The 18,225-nt window shown below is 45.5% G+C and overlaps 1 protein-coding gene across 1 annotated transcript in view; it reads left to right on the forward strand.

The window, feature by feature from the left end:
- FRMD4B (FERM domain containing 4B) overlaps positions 1-18,225 on the forward strand; it is a 246,352-nt gene that overhangs the window by 204,315 nt on the left and 23,812 nt on the right. Inside the window, exons 7-10 of the mRNA XM_035901411.1 lie at positions 12,022-12,105; positions 13,310-13,375; positions 14,428-14,485; positions 15,409-15,495. Coding sequence (XP_035757304.1) covers positions 12,022-12,105; positions 13,310-13,375; positions 14,428-14,485; positions 15,409-15,495 — 295 coding nt within the window. The remainder of the gene's footprint in view (positions 1-12,021; positions 12,106-13,309; positions 13,376-14,427; positions 14,486-15,408; positions 15,496-18,225) is intronic.

Here is an 18,225-nt window from a genome sequence, read left to right on the forward strand (position 1 = left end):
TCCTCCCGAGGGTCCTGCAGCTGCCGTGTTCCCAGCAGGTCTGGGATGCTGCAGGTCTGTGGCTCTGCCTTCCCATGCCACAACCGGGCACGTTTTGCTCGAGAGGAGGAGTATATAATGCTTTGCTTGTCTTTGCTTTTCAGGGCTCATCTATGGCCCTATAAAAACAAATAAAAAAAAAAAATGCCCTGACCCAACAAATCAACAGTTCAATATCTGATAATCTCAAGGTCTTCCCACATGATATGATCCAATGCTTCTTGCTTCTCTGCTTAAACTGAATTTCTATCAGTTTTTCTCCAGCTCCTGCAATTGGAACCTGAAACAAAGTATTGGTCATAGTAGTTGTGAAACTCTGCAGTAATTAATTGCGCTCCTCCACTCTCCTATTTGCAAATGAAACAGAAAAAGGTGCAAGCCTCATTTTACAAAATCTTGGGGTTTTTTTAAACTCTCTGCAAGGGTTTTAAAAAGAGAATTTAATTCAAGTCGCAGCTGCTGGCATGGTTCAGTTTTGGGGGGAAAAATGTCCATATTCTATTTATTTTGGAAATTTTATTTACATTTTAGAGAAAGCTAGTGTCTTGACAGGCAAGCAAAATAATAGATTGGTCTGGTAATTATTCATTGTGTAAATATGCAATGTATAAAGTCTTGCCTCCTTGGGAAATAAATGATTTAGCTGGTTTTAGTTTACAGACTGAGCATCTGCTCTCAAAAATGCTGTAGATGGAGTATATGCTATTATTTTTCTTTGTGGCTTGATGAAAGAGTTTATAACTGAGATGTCCTAAATGCTGTCCTTCTAGCATTAGGAAAATGTTTCTTAAAATCAGGTTAGCTATAGGGACTATATATGGAAAGTAACTTTTAAAAAAGTTTATTTTCTGACTGATAAGCTTGGGTCATGTTTTCCTCAGTAACGTTTGTAGGGCCAAAACCCAGTGGTGCTCCCTGAAACTTAATTAAATTGCTGGAGGAGGGCTTCCATTTTCTTTAAATAGCTGACGCATTCGATTTTGATTCTGGCCTGTGGGCTGCTAAGATAACTCCCGACTGGTATAACATAACACAGACAAAATAATGAATTCCTGATAGCTGACATGTACGAGGCACCGGGGTTTATCATTATGTGGGTGATAAATGCAGTTTGTAAAAGGAAGAGGTTTGTGTGAAAGATACCCCTGCAGACTGTGGCTATGGAGTAACTGGCTCAGAAACTCTGGAATTTACAAACTAGTGAGGAAAAAATGAAATGCTTGGTCTAGGTGCAGGAAACTGGTGTTAATAATTTGCTCCTAATTAAGAGTGCTTGCTATTAGGCTTTTGGGTAGCATTTGCTTAGGAAGATGACTGACAAATTGGAAAATCTCTTGGTACAAAAGAATGTGGAAACAATAATGTGGGCAGTGTTAGCAAATAGCTGCTTGGAAGAAGTTAATGATTGTCTGATAGCAAAGCACCTGCTTGCTGCACTGCTTACCCCACCATTAAGGTGGCTTTGGGAACAGGACACACCTGAGATTCATCGGAGGCAACTTGTCCAGCCTGTTTGTGCAAATCTCACCAGTTCATATGACCAAAACTCCAGGTGTGGCCATGGCCAGGACTGGGGTTGGAGCGGAAACACAAATGTGGACCAAATCTCCCAGCTGTTTCTACTCGCCTCTCTGGTTTGCATCCTGGAGAGGTCTTGGAGGGCTCAAGGTGGATCTGCGTGGGATGAGTGGAGCCCACCTTGTGGGTGCCAGCCACTAATGGGTGCTCCAGCTGCGGGGCTGGGCTAGAGCTGGCCTAAAGCAAGCCCTGAAATGGGTACAGCACTAGGTGTTGGCTCCCCAGCACAAACCCTTTTGCTCCACAGACCTGCTCTATGGTAGATTTAGACTGGATCTAAGGAAGAAATTCTTTACAATGAGAGTGGTGAAACCCTGGCAGGGGTTGCCCAGAGAAGTGGTGGAGGCCCCATCCCTAGGAACATTCCAGGCCAGGTTGGACGGGGCTGTGAGCAACCTGATCTGGTTAAAGGTGTCCCTGCTCTCTGTGGGGGGGTTGGGCTGGGTGACCTCTAGGGGTCCCTTCCAACCCAAAACATTCTATGATTCTACGATTCCTCTTAGGCTGCCCTGTTCGGGATGGAGGCCTGTTGCAAATGGTTCACTGGAAGCTCTTTTCCAGGGCCCTTGGGATCGGGACGGGTTAAAAGTGGACATCTGGACTGGTCTTGTGCGGAGGCCAAAGGCCTGAGCACAGTCTGGATGCCTCTTGCAGCCCCTGAGGATTTCCTTCTGCGCCTATCAGCAGGGGATACACAAGAGGTGGTGGCTCACCATGGGCTTCGCTCTCATCTGGTGCCTCTCATAGGCAGTGCTGCGGTTTAGTTTTTGATTTTCTTTTCTGTGCAAGTGCACTTTGAACATGCCCATGCACTGATATTTACGGAGGATTTCTCTAGTGTGACCTGCTGCTCCCCGTGGGCTGCGTCTGCCTCGCTGTAAATCAGTGCTCAGCACTGGTGCTGTGGTTGCGCTGCTTGTGCGATGCAGCTGCTTGTTTGCCAAGTGAGTCACTGTGTGTTTTGCCTTTCAGCTGTGACTCTGCACACTTTTTCTTTAAATACCTTGCTAGGCTCTTGCTCGTGAACCATTAACTCTCTCAGTCAAACCCAGCTGCGTGCTTTCCTGAGCTTGCTCTTCAGCAATAAAGAACTAATTTGAAACAAGATGAGCAAAGCTTTATAAACTTAAAGCCTGGTTGCTGAGGGGTTGATTATTTATTTCACTTTATTTGGGAACATCTAATGAGCCAAGGTAGTAAATAAGCAAGTTGAGGGAAAGCTGTGTTTGATCTATATTTCATTTGATGACAGATTTCCCCTACTCGACAGGTATCAGATACCCGCTTCCCCAAAGAGTTCTCTGCTTAATTGTATTTTATGCCCTCTTCAAAGATAGCTGGTTGAAAACTGCAGTGATTTTTCTCTAGCAGTGTGCAAGTCTCGTTTTTCTCCATGAGTCACTGCAGTTCATTTTGGGGGTTTATACACCCCGGTGTACCAGGAGGAACGGGCAGCCCAGGGAAGGCAGCATGCAGAGGGGAGCCAGGCAGGGAGCCCAGTTCTGAGACAAAAATGTTGCTCTCTCCTGGTGTTTTTCAATAAAAAGTGGAAATTCACTGTGTAAACCGGGTGCAATTACAAAAAAATAAGTCGTTAAGACTCCAGTTTTCTGCCAGACTTATAACAGTAAGAGTATTTTTTCCTACTGGTGCTACTTGTAGATTCATAGAGTTCAGGGCAGACGAAAGCGTGTGTAGTCTCTGCAATGCTGTCTTTTTTGTTTTTTACAATTTCCTATTTTAAAGCAGTTCTGTAAGGGCTCTCAAGGAATTTGTATGGTATGTTTATTATGTAGCAGATGAATTAGGCTGAATTAGGTGGAAGCACCATGGGTGAAATGAGCAAAAAGGATTATGATGAAGAGGGGAAAAAAGTATGTTTTCAGTAATTTAATAATCTGATCTCATGGGATTTATGACTTGTATATGGCAGTGTAACTTTTAATATATACCCATAATTGTGGCAGTTTGGTAAGGAACACGTGTTTTTAGATTTTGTATGCGTGGTGTTTGTACAAGGAGGCAGCAAAGGGGTGGTTGTGTTTTGTCCTCTTTAATTGTCCCTCCTCAGTCCTTTCTTTTCTTTGGGTTTTCTTTCCCTTTAAGGCAATTTTAACTCAGAGAAGCAGTGCTATAGCGGGTGCAAGCCAGCCACCTTGGGGGGGCTTTTGTGTGTGCTCTGCATCCAAAGCAAATGAGAGACAAGGCAAGCACAGCACCAGAAAATTCATCGTCCCCCAAATTGTCTCCCGTGTGGGGCACAAGTTGGAGACACGTTGCTGTTGTAGCTGTTGTAGCATCCTAGCATCCACAGCCTTAGGTAAAGGATGCTCTCCCCCTTGTCCCTAGAAACTCCCTCAAGTACAGATTCAGCATTAAAACACACTGCTTTTTCCTGTTGTAAAATTAAATTTCATGACTTTTGTGTTATAATTCATCTACCTCCCTTCTGTTGAATACCTGGAAAACTTTATCGGGTCTGCAGAGAGTTTCTCCAGTCTTGCACTGTCAGCTGCAGCAGGAGTTTGGGCTCTGGTCTGAGTCTGAACAACATCCTCACTTTAAAAAAAGCAAAAATAAATCTCTCTTGCTTTTCCTTCCCGTGGTGGTTGGGATCTATCACGTGGGGTGTATTTTGTGCTTTGAGGAAACGGAACAACAGCTTTTCAGCCTCAGCTTTTTTGCTTTTGCAGATTTGTCAGGTCCTTATCGTTATTTGGATACTTTATTTTTCTTGTGGTTCCATGTATCTTTGTATCAGCATGCAGGGCTGTGATAACAAGCTTTAAACTCTGCTGCTGTACTCAGGCATGCTAAAAACCCACAGCTCATATGGCTAAGCTGACTTTTGTGTGCACAGGAAGAAAGCACGAACGTTAGAAATAACAGTCTGCTGTTGCGAGGAAGGGTTCGGGGTCCTTCAAGCATTGTATCAACTGGTGAATAGTCATCTTTTGCTCTGCAGTAAATCCCCGGGTAAAGCAGAGCTGTTCTGCTTCCTGTCTGGTCTGATAGCGAAGCACTGCTAACGCGGGCCGTCGGTACAGCTGAGCAGCTCTGTAAACGTGGATGTTCTGTACCGGATCCGTGGGACTTTCAATACCTAAAGGGGGCCTATAGGAAAGATGGGGAAAATCTTTTTAGTAGGGCCAGCTGTGACAAGACAAGGGGTGATGGTTTTAAACTAAACCAGGATAGGTTTAGACTAGATATAAGGAAATTCTTTACAATGAGGGTGGTGAAACACTGGAACAGGTTGCCCAGAGAGGTAGTGGAGGCCTCATCCCTGGAAGCATTCAAGGCCAGGTTGGACAGGGCTGTGAGCAACCTGATCTGGTTAGCAGTGTCCCTGCTCCCTGCAGGGGGGTTGGACTAGATGACCTCTAGGGGTCCCTTCCAACCCAAAACATTCTATGATTCTATGACTGTGAGCCATCGCCAGTGGTAGGTGTGCTCTTCCAGGACCAAAGGGTTTATCTTCAGAACGTTCATATTTCACATCAAGAGCTGTAAAAGGTGACCTGAGAATTTAGGGCAGGTTTGGGTTGCAGATTTTCTCTAGCTGTGGAGAACTGCTTTCCTCAGCAACCCCTTCCACGTCTACAAAGTGGGAATAGGAATGGTGCCTCATCTGCCAAGGTGGCTCTGGGAGCAGCTCATGTTCTCATTTGTCTGGTCCCCATGTCCTCAGAGAGGTGCATGCATGTAGCTGATGGGAGAAATGTTGCTTTTTCCTTGGTGCTGTTGGTCCATCTTCCAAAAGCCAACAAGTAGGGTCACCAAACTCCTGTGAGGTCAGTGGGCACTGCTGCCATTCTTTCCGAGAGTCAGGAGGTCTTGGGAAGCAGAGAAGCGGCCCCTCACTACAAGCAAGATGTTGCATTGCTGGAACATGTCCAGAGGAGAGCCACAAAGCTGGTGAGGGGTCTGGAGCACAAGTCTTACAATGAGCGGCTGAGGGAACTGGGGGTGTTTAGTCTGGAGAAGAGGAGGCTGAGGGGAGACCTGATTGCCCTCTACAACTGCCTGAGAGGAGGCTGTAGCGAGGTGGGGGTCGGGCTCTTCTCCCTGGTAATGGGTGATAGAACAAGGGGAAATGATCTGAAGTTGTGCCAGGGCAGGTTTAGGTTGGACATTAGGAAAAATTTCTTCACAGAAAGGGTTGTCAGACTCTGGAATGGGCTGTCCAGGGAGGTGGTCAAGTCCCCATCCCTGGAGGTATTTAAAAGAAGGGTAGATGAGGTGCTTGGGGACATGGTTTAGTGGTGGGATGGCAGTGCTAGGTTAATGGTTGGACTTGATGATCTTAAAGGTCTTTTCTAACCTAGACAATTCTATGATTCTATGAAATGAGCTGAAAGGAGCAGGGCTGGAGCTGGAGGTCAGGCCTGCGGGTCCAAGGCTGTTGTACAGTCCATGCTAGGCGTGGGGAAGGGCTGCCCAGCCTCAGCCACACTTTGTGTTTGGTGCAGGTCCTTCTCGAGCTGTGAAATGAAAGCTGTCGCTGCAGCACAGTGTGGGAATAGATGTACAACGAGCCTGGCGTTGAAAAAGCCACCTGCACTGCTTGTCATGTTCCTTTTCATGTACAGGGTTTGGAAGGCTCTTAGGAATGCTCCTTCAAATACCTTTCTGAGCAGGCGGTTCCTATCCAGTATGCAAGTGGTGGACTTTGCAGCCCTGCCCCAGGCAAAGCTCCCAGCTGGTGGGGGGGTGGGGACCAACAGGAGCCCCTTGTTCATGGCCTTTCCGGATCCTGGTCTTCCTTCAATAGAAAAATAACTTTGACTGTGCCAGCAGACCATAAAACTGAAAGGTTGAGAAATGATGGGAAACGTCTGGCAGTTGTCACAAAAGAGGATTTGTCAGGGAGCACATCTCAAAATCCTGCTGCCAAGATCCTGCTGCTCTGACACACTTGAAAGCTGCTAAATCCATCGTCTCCCCCGTACCTTCACTGCTCTGCCTCCCCTCCACTCCCCACTTTTTTTTTCCTTTTGCACTTTTAACCCTGCTCATTTTTTTCCCCTCCGTTGCCTTGCTGCTTCCTCCTCACACCTGCATCTTGCGCTACCTTGAAAGGCAGACCAACCTCCATGGGAGTGCGAGGTTGCCACGCTCTGCCCTTCCATTTGTTTGAAAGCAAACCAAAAGCCTACAGAACAGACACCTGCTGCTGAAGCAGCCCAGCTGCAGTGTGATGGTCCGTGTTGCTGGCTCTCATCTGCGAAGGCATGAAATGGGAGCACCCTGGAGACCTTGGCAATGCTACCCAAGGTCTGGTCACTTTAGAAAGTTGCTTTAGGACCGGGCCGAGGTGTGGGCAGCAACACGGGATGTTCTTATGCTGTTATAGCATTGCTTGTTGTTGCATAGCAAAGGCACTCTGGTTATTCTCAAGAAACAGGACCATTACTAATGTCATCTGAGTAACCTGACCAGCCCTCTTGAAAACTTAGATCATCAGGCTTTCAAGTGTCTAGTCTGTGTGCTGCTTCTATATATTTATTTTGCTAGCTCTTAATGTGTTGAACAGAGTAAGAAGAAAAAAAACTAATGGAAAGTTTTTGAAGCATCTTCACGATGCAGGGTAATACTGTATTGTCCTTCAGCTGCGAAGCTCCGTGGTTCCTTGTATCTCATGTTCGATTCTCAGACGTGTCTGCTGATTTCTAGGTGCCCATGAAATAACTTTCAGGTTAACTTGAAAGGTTGGTCAATATTTTCTAAAAATAAGGCCACTCTAAATTCTACCTGTGGTGTGCCTAAAATTCGAGAATTAACCGAATGCAAAATAGTGACATTCAGAAAGACCCATGAGTTGACTTATTCTAATGATCACATAGCAACACCAGAGTATTTATGTGAGGTCAAGAGGCTTTGAGAACAGAGGAAAATCACTGTACAATGCTCTTGGAGGCAGACGCGCCTGCCGTCGCTTTAGCCAGTTCAAAGTTGTCTGAAGTCCTATGCTTATCAAGGTGTTAATATTTACAAAGATGATGTGGGCTGATAAGCTTTTATGTTGTACTCCAATATATTGCTTTTGGTGCTCCGGGTGTGTCTATTGCTCCTTGTGTTTTATGCTAATCTCATTAACCACATCTCATTACATCTAAGCTCTTACCTGCATTAGCAACAGGCGTAAGCTGTTTTTGACAGTGGGCGCGGGGAAAAGCCTGGGCAGCCATTGACAAATAGTCCTAATTAGCACAGTTCTGTAAATCTTTGCCTAGCAGCGAGTGTTGTATCACTCGATTACAAGCTGTGAAGATGTATTTTCTGGGAGCGTAAATATGTAAGTCTTTTTTAATTTTCAGTGATGTGCTTTAGGCAGAGCGTGCCACCACAGTCTGGCTTGGTTCCTTCCCAGATTTCTGGTGGGGTTTTAGCGAGATGCCTAAAATTTCACTGTAATGTCAGTGGGTTGTAGGAAGCATGTGGGATTGGTCCTGGTTTGCTGCTAGAGATGGTAGATGGAATGTGGGAATTCCTACTCATAGTATGGTACATGGTTAAATATTGCTCCTGGTTATTTTAGAGACAAGCCACTCTTGCATCTCCATAGACCCAGCAGTGATGAGCAGGGCGTGCTGCTGGGGACGGCATCTTGCCCAACATTTGTTCATGTTGGGACAGAAAATTAAATATGGACAGTACCAAGAATGCAAGCTGAGGTTTGGCGTGAGGAGGGTCTGATGTAGATTTTTCGTTTACATTGCCCAGATCGATTCAAGTTCTGCTTAGTATCTGCCAGAGAGAAAATTCCCATGTAGAGGGTGGAATAGGAAGGAAAAGGTCCGCATGCTGGTTTTCTTTGTTTCTTCTCCATAGTGGGAAAAATACTTGAGATGAGTTTCCTATATTCTTCTCCTGGGGAATAAACAAACCTTTTGCCAAAAAATGTTCAGTCCGGTTGACCCTGGGCGGTTTAAGTTTTATGTATTGAAATTATGCCAAGAACCACCAGTCAAGAAGCCCCCTCCATAGCAGAGGTCGGATTAAATGCAAGTGGGCCCCTCCATCCCGACAGCCGAGTCCTCCTGCCCTTATGAGAACCGACCATGGACACGCCAGATACAACACTGGTGTGTTTGGCTGGTAGATAATGTAGACAGTTGGACCTCTGGAGCCAAGGCTGTCTGCCCTGTGATTTCTGTATCACCCTGTGATCATTGTGAAACCAAACAGGAACAGGTAATAATTCAAACCGTCGCTCCTGCTATCTGGAGCTGTTACCTCTGGGGAAAGGCTGGGTCTTGGAGGGCTTGGGAAAGTGATCCTGAAGGTCAAGGAGAGACATGCTTGGGCTCCTCGGTGCAGATAAAATGATAATGAACTCTGTGGAAGGAGGGGGAGGACCATTTGAGGCTTTTATTATCCCAAATGGTAATCCTCGGGCATGCAGTCGGGAGATCTGGGCTGCTGCGTGCCAGCGTGCCCTGTCCAAAGGCATCGGGTGTGCAAGGAGCTTGTGCCCAGTTTCTCCAGGTCTTCTGCATTTTTCTAGGATTGTTTCATGCTTTTATCTTAAAACTATGCAGGAAAAAAATAAAATCCTCATGTGGCTTCTCAGAGACTTTCAGGCCTCTTAAGTCCCTTTTGATGGACTCCCTCCAGCTGCAGATGGATGGGACAGTGTGTCTGAACCTCAGGGTATGAGGTTGGGTCCCTTTAGGAAGGCAAGTCCCAAGGGCCAATTTCCCCTCATAATACAAGTGTATTGTCTGCTATTGCAAGAAGTCGGATAGATTGGCAGAAGAACAGAGAAGGTCCAGCTCTGCTGTCAGTTGTCACAGCTCCATGGGCTCTGCCTGCTAATGAACTGCACTGGGACCAGTGGTTCTGGGTTGGTGTTGGAGGGATGCGTCCCATGTCGTGGCACAGATGTGATTGCAGCCCTTTGGTCACTAGATGTTCCAGCTCAGAGCCCGCAGACCTTGTCGGAAGATGGGTGTGCTGATTGGCCGGTGCTTGGTTTAAATTCAGTGGTGGACGTTTCCATATTGATGAGCTGCTACTCATCACTCAAGCTTAACTAGTGCCCTCGTTTTAATATTTGATGGGGATATGAAGTAAGTAGCTACTCAACCAGGTCCAGGGGCAAGGGGCCCCAAAAACCAAACGGGAAGGTGAGTAGCCCTGCTAGAGGCCACAAATGGTGCAAAAGGTGGCGTTTCAGGGCATGGTAGGACGCAAGTGCTGGGATTCGTGGCATTTTTGCAGAGTCTCAGTGATGGTGAGGTTACTGGCCCCGTAATAGCTGGCGAAGGAGAGCTTGGGACCTCTCCACCCAGCTGCAGTGGTGGCAGCGGGGGGGCCACCTCTTGCCTCTGCGAGGGCTCGGCTCTTGCTTTCCGCCGTCAGCCTCATCAGTGCTTCAGCCCTCGCTTGGGCGTTTTGTTGTTCGCTGGCAACGAGGTTTCTAAACAGGGGTTTAGAGACCAACCATTAAACCTCTGATTATGAATGTTGTGGATTGAGGATCTATATTTAGAGGAACAGCCCTTTTGTTTGGTAAAAATGAGCTATTTTGTTATTGCTTCCTTCCAAAACCTTTCCTACTTCACTGTATTTCCCTGCCAACCCCGACTGCTGCAGCAGCCATTGCAGCTATGAGTCAGGCGTAAATATAGGAGGAAATTTTAATTTTAATAATCAATTATCCTGTGAGTCTATAATTGAAGTTGGAAGGGACCTCAAGAGGTCTTCTGGCCAAACCTCCTGCTCAGAGAGCAGTCAGCTGTGAGATCAGGCCAGGTTGCTTAGGGCTTGGGTTTTTGGTTTGGGTTTTATTTTATATTTCGCTCTGGTTTCCGAGGCCTCAGGGAGGTCTGCTTTGCCTGCGTTTTCATCTGTCCCTACAAAACCCTGGTAATCTACCTTCTCACTGCAAGCTGAGATGTCCTACAGCCTTTTGATCCTATCAAAATGGGCTTTTAAGCGGTGAATAAAACCCCCTCAGCTTTTGTGAGCATTGGCTGTATTTGAGCGTTGGGAGGGAGAGATCCCGATTTTTCTTCCCAGCTATCCCCGTTCGTGGCACTTGGGTGCTGGCCAGCTTGCAAAGAAAAGTGCATGTTCCTGGCAGAAGAGTGCCGGCCGGCAAAGCTCAGCAGCGACAGCTCCTCGGTGCTAATTTGACCCCCTTCTTGGCAACTTCATCAAAGATGTTGAAGAATAAATAGGCTGTTGATTGAACTGTTTCCTCGTCCCCAGGGGTGGTCCCTCTTAGTCAGGGTTGAGGCGCATTGTCAGGGCTGGGGAAGAAGCTTGCAGAGCGATTAGCCCATGCTCGCCAAGGAACAAAAAGCTTTAATTTACTGCGCCTTCCATGTGACATCTGCTATGGGAGATGGAAACGTGGCAGGGGTTTGCTACCTCCTCCGTCTGCGGAGGTTGATCCACGGTGCCCACGGAGCAGATTTCTGTGCTCTGGTCTGCTCTGCTGATGCACAGGGTGCTGACTTTGAGGGAAGAGGGGGAAAGTAGCTCAGATGAAATCCCTAATAGTGGAATGTGATGAAAACAGAGGTTGGGAGCAGGAAAACACCTTCAAGGAAAGCCTGGATGCAGAAGTCGAGGCAGATGCTGATGGACGTGACTGATGCATTCTTTACATAAGAGTCATGTTCGTGCTTGTTGGTGCTGCTGCAAAGGCACGCAGAAATCCTGCAGAAATGAGGCGTGCAGGTTTCAGCTGATTAATTAATGAAGCATATAAGGAAAAAATATTAACCATTTTACTGATGCCTGTAAATAGGTTTTTAAATATTCTGCTGAGGTTTTCTGTGACAAATTGCATTCACATACTTCAACCCCCTTTACTTCGTTCCAGGCTGCGCCTGGAGTCCAAAATATTTGAACTTTCTGTAGAGTGAGCAGTCCAGGAAAACTATTTTCGGTGAAAATATTTTAAAGTATATGAACTGAAACCCTTTGTTTTGAGTCAGGTCAGTGTTAAACTCCGAGACTTGAGAAATACCATGCTGCTTCATGAAATTTATTGTCTAGAGGTAGGATTTTAGCTAAAGACAGAGCAAAAATTAGCATTATGAGCCTTGCTTTTGGGCAGAGGCTTTCCTTCTGCAGCTGTTTCAGGGCTCATTCTGCACTCGGCAAACAGAGTGAGTGTGTGTAAGGTAAATATTGATACGGTGCTCCCACCACGGTGGCCTGAGCATCACATGTCCATATAATGAGTTACAGCGTGAGTCTGCACGACACCATATACATCACCGTCATGTGAGAGGGCCTATAGAGTTACGTGGCCATGTCAGCCTGATATGGGGCAATGCACCGTGTTCTGGGCGAGCAAATACAGCCCTTTCCTTCTGCTGAAACTAATGATCACATCTGTGATTCACTAGCAGTGACTCTGTGCCATTTTTTGCCTTTTTTTAGTGATGAAAACACTAGAAAAGACTTGAAGACGCTGCCTGTCTTTCCTACCAAGACACTGCAGGAGCATCCATCACTCGCTTACTGGTGAGCTATTTAATTTAATATGTAAATTATTGCTATGAATGGTAATGACAAGATTGCTTTTAAATGGTTTTGCAAACTATTTTAAAAGTTTTCAGCCTGCATGATATAGGACTTGGAGTTCATTGCTCGTGTTCAAGCATTTCCAGTTTTTAGGAGGTCATAAATAATGCAAGATCCAATGCAAATCCCTCATTGAAAGTTCACTCAAATTAAATTGCTGGATCAGAAACTGCTGGATCAGAATATGTGGGGATGACGGGTTAGAAAGAGCTGAAATCTGAGCCCCAGCCAAGCCTGGGTTTGCAAAGAGGACCTTGCTTGTCAACCGTCACACAGTGGAGCCTCTGTGGTGGGTTGACCTTGGCTGGCTGGTCGATGCCCACCCAGCCGCTCTCCTCACCAGGCCGGGGGGGGAAAATAAGCTAGAAAAGCTGGAAACAGAAAGGAAGGTCCAGTTTTGTGACTTGAATCTACTGTGAAGCAACACAGCATTTGGGATAGATCAATGATGATGTTTCCTTGGAATTGATGTGCTCTGTGCAAGTTTGACTCCTGCGTTTGTTTCAGTTTCTTAGGCTTGATGTGCGCCTGGTGGATTTTCAAGTACACCAGTACTTGCTTATGATTTGTTTTTTTCAGAACGAATACTGCTGGGTTTTTTCTTTGCTTTCAAGTGTCTGACACTTAAATGCATATTTTATTTTGCATTCCGCTAAAACAATGTTGAAGTATATAATGGAAAAAAATGCAAAAAGGTCATTGCTGACAAATCTGTATTTCTTCACCTATGAAATATCGGGGGGAATACACTGGAAGGAAAATACTTCTGGTTTAACTTCTTCTATCTTAACATATGGAGCATTAACCACCCTTTGAAGTTTTGGTCCTTTAGAATGTGCAAGTGAATTTACACAATTAGTACCATTATTCTGCAGCAGCATCTGCAGCAGAGCAGGCTGATCCAAAACGATTCATTAATTAGTCTGGAACGCAGCGTGCAATGGCAGGGATCAGCCAGGCAGCTCCACGCTGCTTAATGAAGGGTGGGAAAGCAATCAGTAAGAACCAGAATGTAAACCAGAGCGAGAAATGTACAGAGGGACACTTCTCTGCATGCTGAGCAGGCCTCTGAATTTCGACAGATGCTGTCACACACGAAAAAAGTCATTGAGCCTCTAAATTGGGTTTTGTGCTTGCTTTGCAGTGAGGACAGAGTAATTGAGCATTATACGCAAATTAAAGGCCTGACCAGAGGACAAGCCATTGTTCAGTGAGTATGACACTTGCTAATTTGTGAAGATGATATTTTTACCTTTTTTCCCTTTTTTTTTGTTGAGAAGTGGCAATGCAGGCTGCTGTCATTATTGCTTGCCAACTTTACCATTTGTATCTGTCAGATTCTTTTTTTATTGAGTTATATGTAAAAACTTGAAGTTTCAGATTTCACAGGCTTCCAGTTAAGGTTGTGTGTCCTCGTTCAGATATTCAAATATAAAAGAAATTATTTGGACCTTACTTTATCGGAAGACTCTTCTCCATACCCTGCTTGCTATCAATTAGCTTTCACACCAGACTCTGAAGGGCAAGCCTTGACTTAGGCCCTGTAAAAAAACCAAACGTGTGTTTGTTGCAATGTTCAGAATTTGGCTTTCAAAAGAACAAGGTCTTCCAAGTTGCAAAGAGCGCCCATGGAATTTTATTTGTTAATTTACCATTAATATTACTGTACTTCCCACAAGCAAATGCAGTGGGACATGGTACGAACTGAGAAATCTGGGATGATTGCCATGACATGTAGACAACTTGCAGTTTTTCTCACGTAGCTCGGTGCCTGCAACTCTGTCTCAATAATTCAGGGGCTTCCTTCAGTAGGAACAAGGGAAAAAAAAGTCTGATCAGTGGTTGCCTGAATTGTCTTGTGAAACATTGTACAACTGCATAAACCCTCTCCTTTGGAGCCCATCCTTTGTAACCAAAACACCACAATGGGTTAATAAAAGGCAGGTCTTGACTGCCAGCGTTTCCCAAAAGGCTCACATGTTCGGTTCAGAATTTTTACTTTCAGCTCTCTGAGTTCAGATAAGAGATTGTTGTCTTGTATGAGAGATTTCCCATTTGCTTTAGTGGGCCAAAACATCACATCTTTCCCTGAGCCAGGATGCTAAGTTTTTTTTCTGCAAACATGGCCCTTCAGTTGTTAAGACCTTCAAAATATGCAAATGATAAATGACATGTCCTGAATATATGTGTGAAAAAAAATATGTTAATAGATATTACTCCCTCTAGAGAAGATCATCTGATAGGTTATAAATCTGTCTACAGGTACATGAAAGTGGTAGAAGCTTTGCCAACATATGGAGTTCATTACTTCGGAGTAAAGGTTAGTAAATGCCCATAGATAATGTGATTGCTTAGCTTATTACGTGTGATTACATTCCTATAGGAGTAGTTTGATTCAGTACTCTTCTATCAGAATTAAATCCCTCATTTTTCAACCTCTGTAATTTTTTTCCCCCCTTCAATATTCTTTAAAAATTGTTTCCAGAGAGCAGCAGAGCATTATGTGCTACAGAAGACAGAAAGGAATCTTGTAAAACCTTCTCTAATCCTATCAGGAGCTCAGTTCATATCAGCTTAATTAAACTGGATATCACTTCTAGATCCGAAGCAGTTAATAGTTTCCCCAGAGACATTTCTAATCAAGATTGGGGGGGGAAGCAGAAAAGACTACTTTGAAGTGGCAGGTGATTAGTGGGTGTGTGCTTGGAGCAGGGGTATGCTGAGAAATATTTTTTGAGTGATGGAAATACACTATTTATTCCCGTTTGTAGAGCAGAACCTGGGCCAAAGTGTTTTGTGCAGAAGAGTTCAGCAGAGATGATGCCTCCTTACTTTTGAGTCATGGCCATGACTGTGGTACCTGAGACACCAATGTTTTGCGCTGTTCTCTCCTCCTGCAGCTGTCCATGCCTGAATTTTACTGGATGTAGTCACTGGCCACAGTTTTTTTTTTGTCCCATATCCTTCCTCCCTCACAGCCACTCCTGCAACGAGTGACACCCCCTTGTTTCAGCAGCACTGTCGCTTTTCTGGTCCACTTTGCACACCCACCATGTCCTTTCTTGCCTCCGCCTGAGAAGGCAGGGGGGCAAAGTTTCAACGTTCACCCCAGCAATCCACTTCACATCAGTTTGTTTGCAAAAAATGTCCTTGTTCTGTACCTACTTGTACTTGTCACAGAATGAAATGGAATTGCGTAATCCTTAAGTAGCTCTTGGTTCATGTAGAACGTCCATTTTTCAGGATAAACAAGGAATCCCGTGGTGGCTTGGAATAAGTTACAAAGGAATAGGCCAGTACGACTTACAAGACAAAGTTAAGCCCAGAAAAGTAAGTTTTTTGCATCTGAATTTTTTGGGTGGGGAGGAGGCAGGTGGTGTTGCATGTCAGAATATGCTTTTTTAAGCTGTTGCTTATTAGACTGGAGGGAGCAAAAGACAAGGGGTTGGAGGGAGGAGGAGAATTCTGGCACCAAGGCAGTAAAACTCGCCCTCTCACATAGATAGTGGAAGCTTCCTCTGGGAGCTTTGGTTGTGTGCCGTCTTTAGTTTGGTGGTCTCGGGACAGTCTGGACTGGAATTTTGGCAACCTTCAGGGATAACTACAGAAATACAAAGCCATCGGGTTTCTGCAAGTCCCAAACTGAAGGCCTTGTACTCAAGCAGTGTTTTCACTTGGCTTTCATGCGTGTTTTTCGTGTGTGAAGTGATGAAAGGCTCCACTGCTATCCATGAAATACAAAGGGAACTGCAGGCCTGTTTGGGCAACTGTACATTTCCATGACGCAATGAATTGTAAGGGGGGATTGAGAGTAAGTGCCAAATATTGGAGGTCATTCTCCTTTTTTTCCCCCCAACCCTGTGCTCCCTAGCATGTCTCCTGCAGTGAACTCTGCCAACAACCTCCCTCGTCGCTTAAACATGGGAGAGGGTCCTGTATGGCACTGCTGGCCACCCTCAAAGTCCCCGTCAGCCAGCCCTAACGGGCTCTTCTGCCGGCAGCCTTGGAAGCTCATCGTGCAGCCCAAGCGCACGATGTGTCGGAAGCTTGCCCAGTCCTGTAGCCCCATACGTCTCCTTGCAACAGGACTGAGCCCTGACAGTTTTTGGAGAGTTATTTAACCTGCTTGGCTGGGAGGGAGGAGCCAGCACTGTGTGTGCAGGGGCTGTGCTGTTGGGTCAGGGGGGTTGCGGGTTCTTTCTGGTCATGCCTTTGTTGGAACATCTAAGCCATGCAGAGATGAAGACCTGGGGTTTTGCTGTTCTCCTTCCCTGGGAATGATCTGGGCAGGAGTTCACATGAAGTGAGTGCTTCCTGCCAGGGAATTTTATATTTGCAAAATGATATTGTTTAGTGTATTTGTGCCAAAAAACACAGCTTAACAATACTTCCCTATTGAGAGTAATTCCCCTTCAAGCTCCCAACTCGATGGCCTCTTTTTCCAGAGCAGGCTATGACTTGGTTTCTTTCAGCATATTTATATACCTGTGTGTCTGTGGTTGAACTCGTCTGTCCTTCCTTTGCTTTGTTTAGTAAGGCACATGGTTTCGTCCCAGGTCTCTCTTACCATGCCTGTTCTAAATGACGGTGACACAAGAGGAACCCTAGAAAATCAAGTCAGTGTTAATGCAGCCACTGATTGTCAAAGGAGAGAGCATCAAGGAGCTCCTCTTGCTCTTGAGCACTTCCCTGGTTTTAGACAACATCTACAAGATTTCCTGGTCCGGTCAAACATGGATCATTGTCTAGCCAAGATGTCCAGCTGTGACCAGCAATGCTCTCCAAGAAGATGCAGCCTGCCTGGCTGGAAGGATTGCTTCGCCAAGCAGTTTTTATGCTTGTGGGATTTCAGTTTACAACATCAACCAGGCAGATTAAGAACATTTTTTTAAGGTCAGCAGGGCCCAGATACCAAGTCACACCCTGCTACAGTTAGTTACAAGGCGTTGCCTTTGAACACAGCAGGAGCTGTGTTTAAGAAAAATAAAATAAAACCCAAAGGTCACCTCTGTAGTGGAAGTGTTACAATGGAAATTATAATAGTTGTCTGCTGTACTGTAATTATAATCATACCGCAGAGGATAGAGATTAAAAGGGAAGGTGGGAGAGAGGAGCCTGAATGCAGAGGGAAGGTTTAATGCCAATAAGCTGATTGAAAAAGAGGGGATGGATATGGCTGTAGTATCCTTCGGGATTTGTATCCGGTACTAATAGGAGGGGACAAAAATGACTTAAGCCACAGCTTGTCCTTGTGACTCCTTTTAACATGTGGCTAAACATGCAAACAGTTTCTTTATAAAAAAAGGTGTTTCAGGGTTTGAAATACGAAGTGCACTTCTGATGTGATCCATGGAAGTAACTGCGATCGGATCGCTGTCGGGGTGGAAACCAGACGCTGGGTCTAGAGAGGCACCCAGGTCCAGACTTGGTTTTGAAGCTTAAGGTGTTGAGACACTGCTGTTTGCTTCAGTGTGGCTACAGCCTTGCTGCTGGTGATGCGGCAGGCAGAGGTTTCCTTTTGACCAGTATTGTTGTTTGTTCATATTTATGAATGTATCGGAATATATTCCAGAGAGAAAAGAGTCTGTATGGCGTGCCTGACTCTCCGAGGAGTCAGCAAGCACAGCCCTTTCCGAAGCAGCCGGCAAGAGGGGAGTAGGCACGGAACTATGCCTGTGTTTTGGAGCAGAGGTGCTATTTTTGCTGGATTTAGCAGAATTTTCTTGCTTTGCTTTTTGGGATGGAGCCAAACTCCCAACTGCCATGTGCTGGTGTTATCCTGCTGTTTATACTGTGGATCAAAAGTGCTGTTGTGTTTATCCCTAGCCATCTGGGAAAGCGCATCCTGAGTGAGCTCCACTTCTCCAGTTGGCGATGTTTAAATATATGTGCCGCTGATTCACTCAAAAAAATGAAAGGCCTGAGTCCAAGTCTAATGAAGACCAAGCTGGCCTTTCCTAATTTTAAAGATACAAGTGATCTCTGGGTATGCAGACCTCTCTCATACCAGTGGCAGTGGGAAAGCTGCTGAGTTCCAGGTGGGAGGCTTTGAGCAGGAAT

Source organism: Egretta garzetta, unplaced genomic scaffold (assembly GCF_000687185.1).
Source record: "Egretta garzetta isolate BGI_Z169 unplaced genomic scaffold, ASM68718v1 scaffold228, whole genome shotgun sequence".
Taxonomy (NCBI): domain Eukaryota; kingdom Metazoa; phylum Chordata; class Aves; order Pelecaniformes; family Ardeidae; genus Egretta; species Egretta garzetta.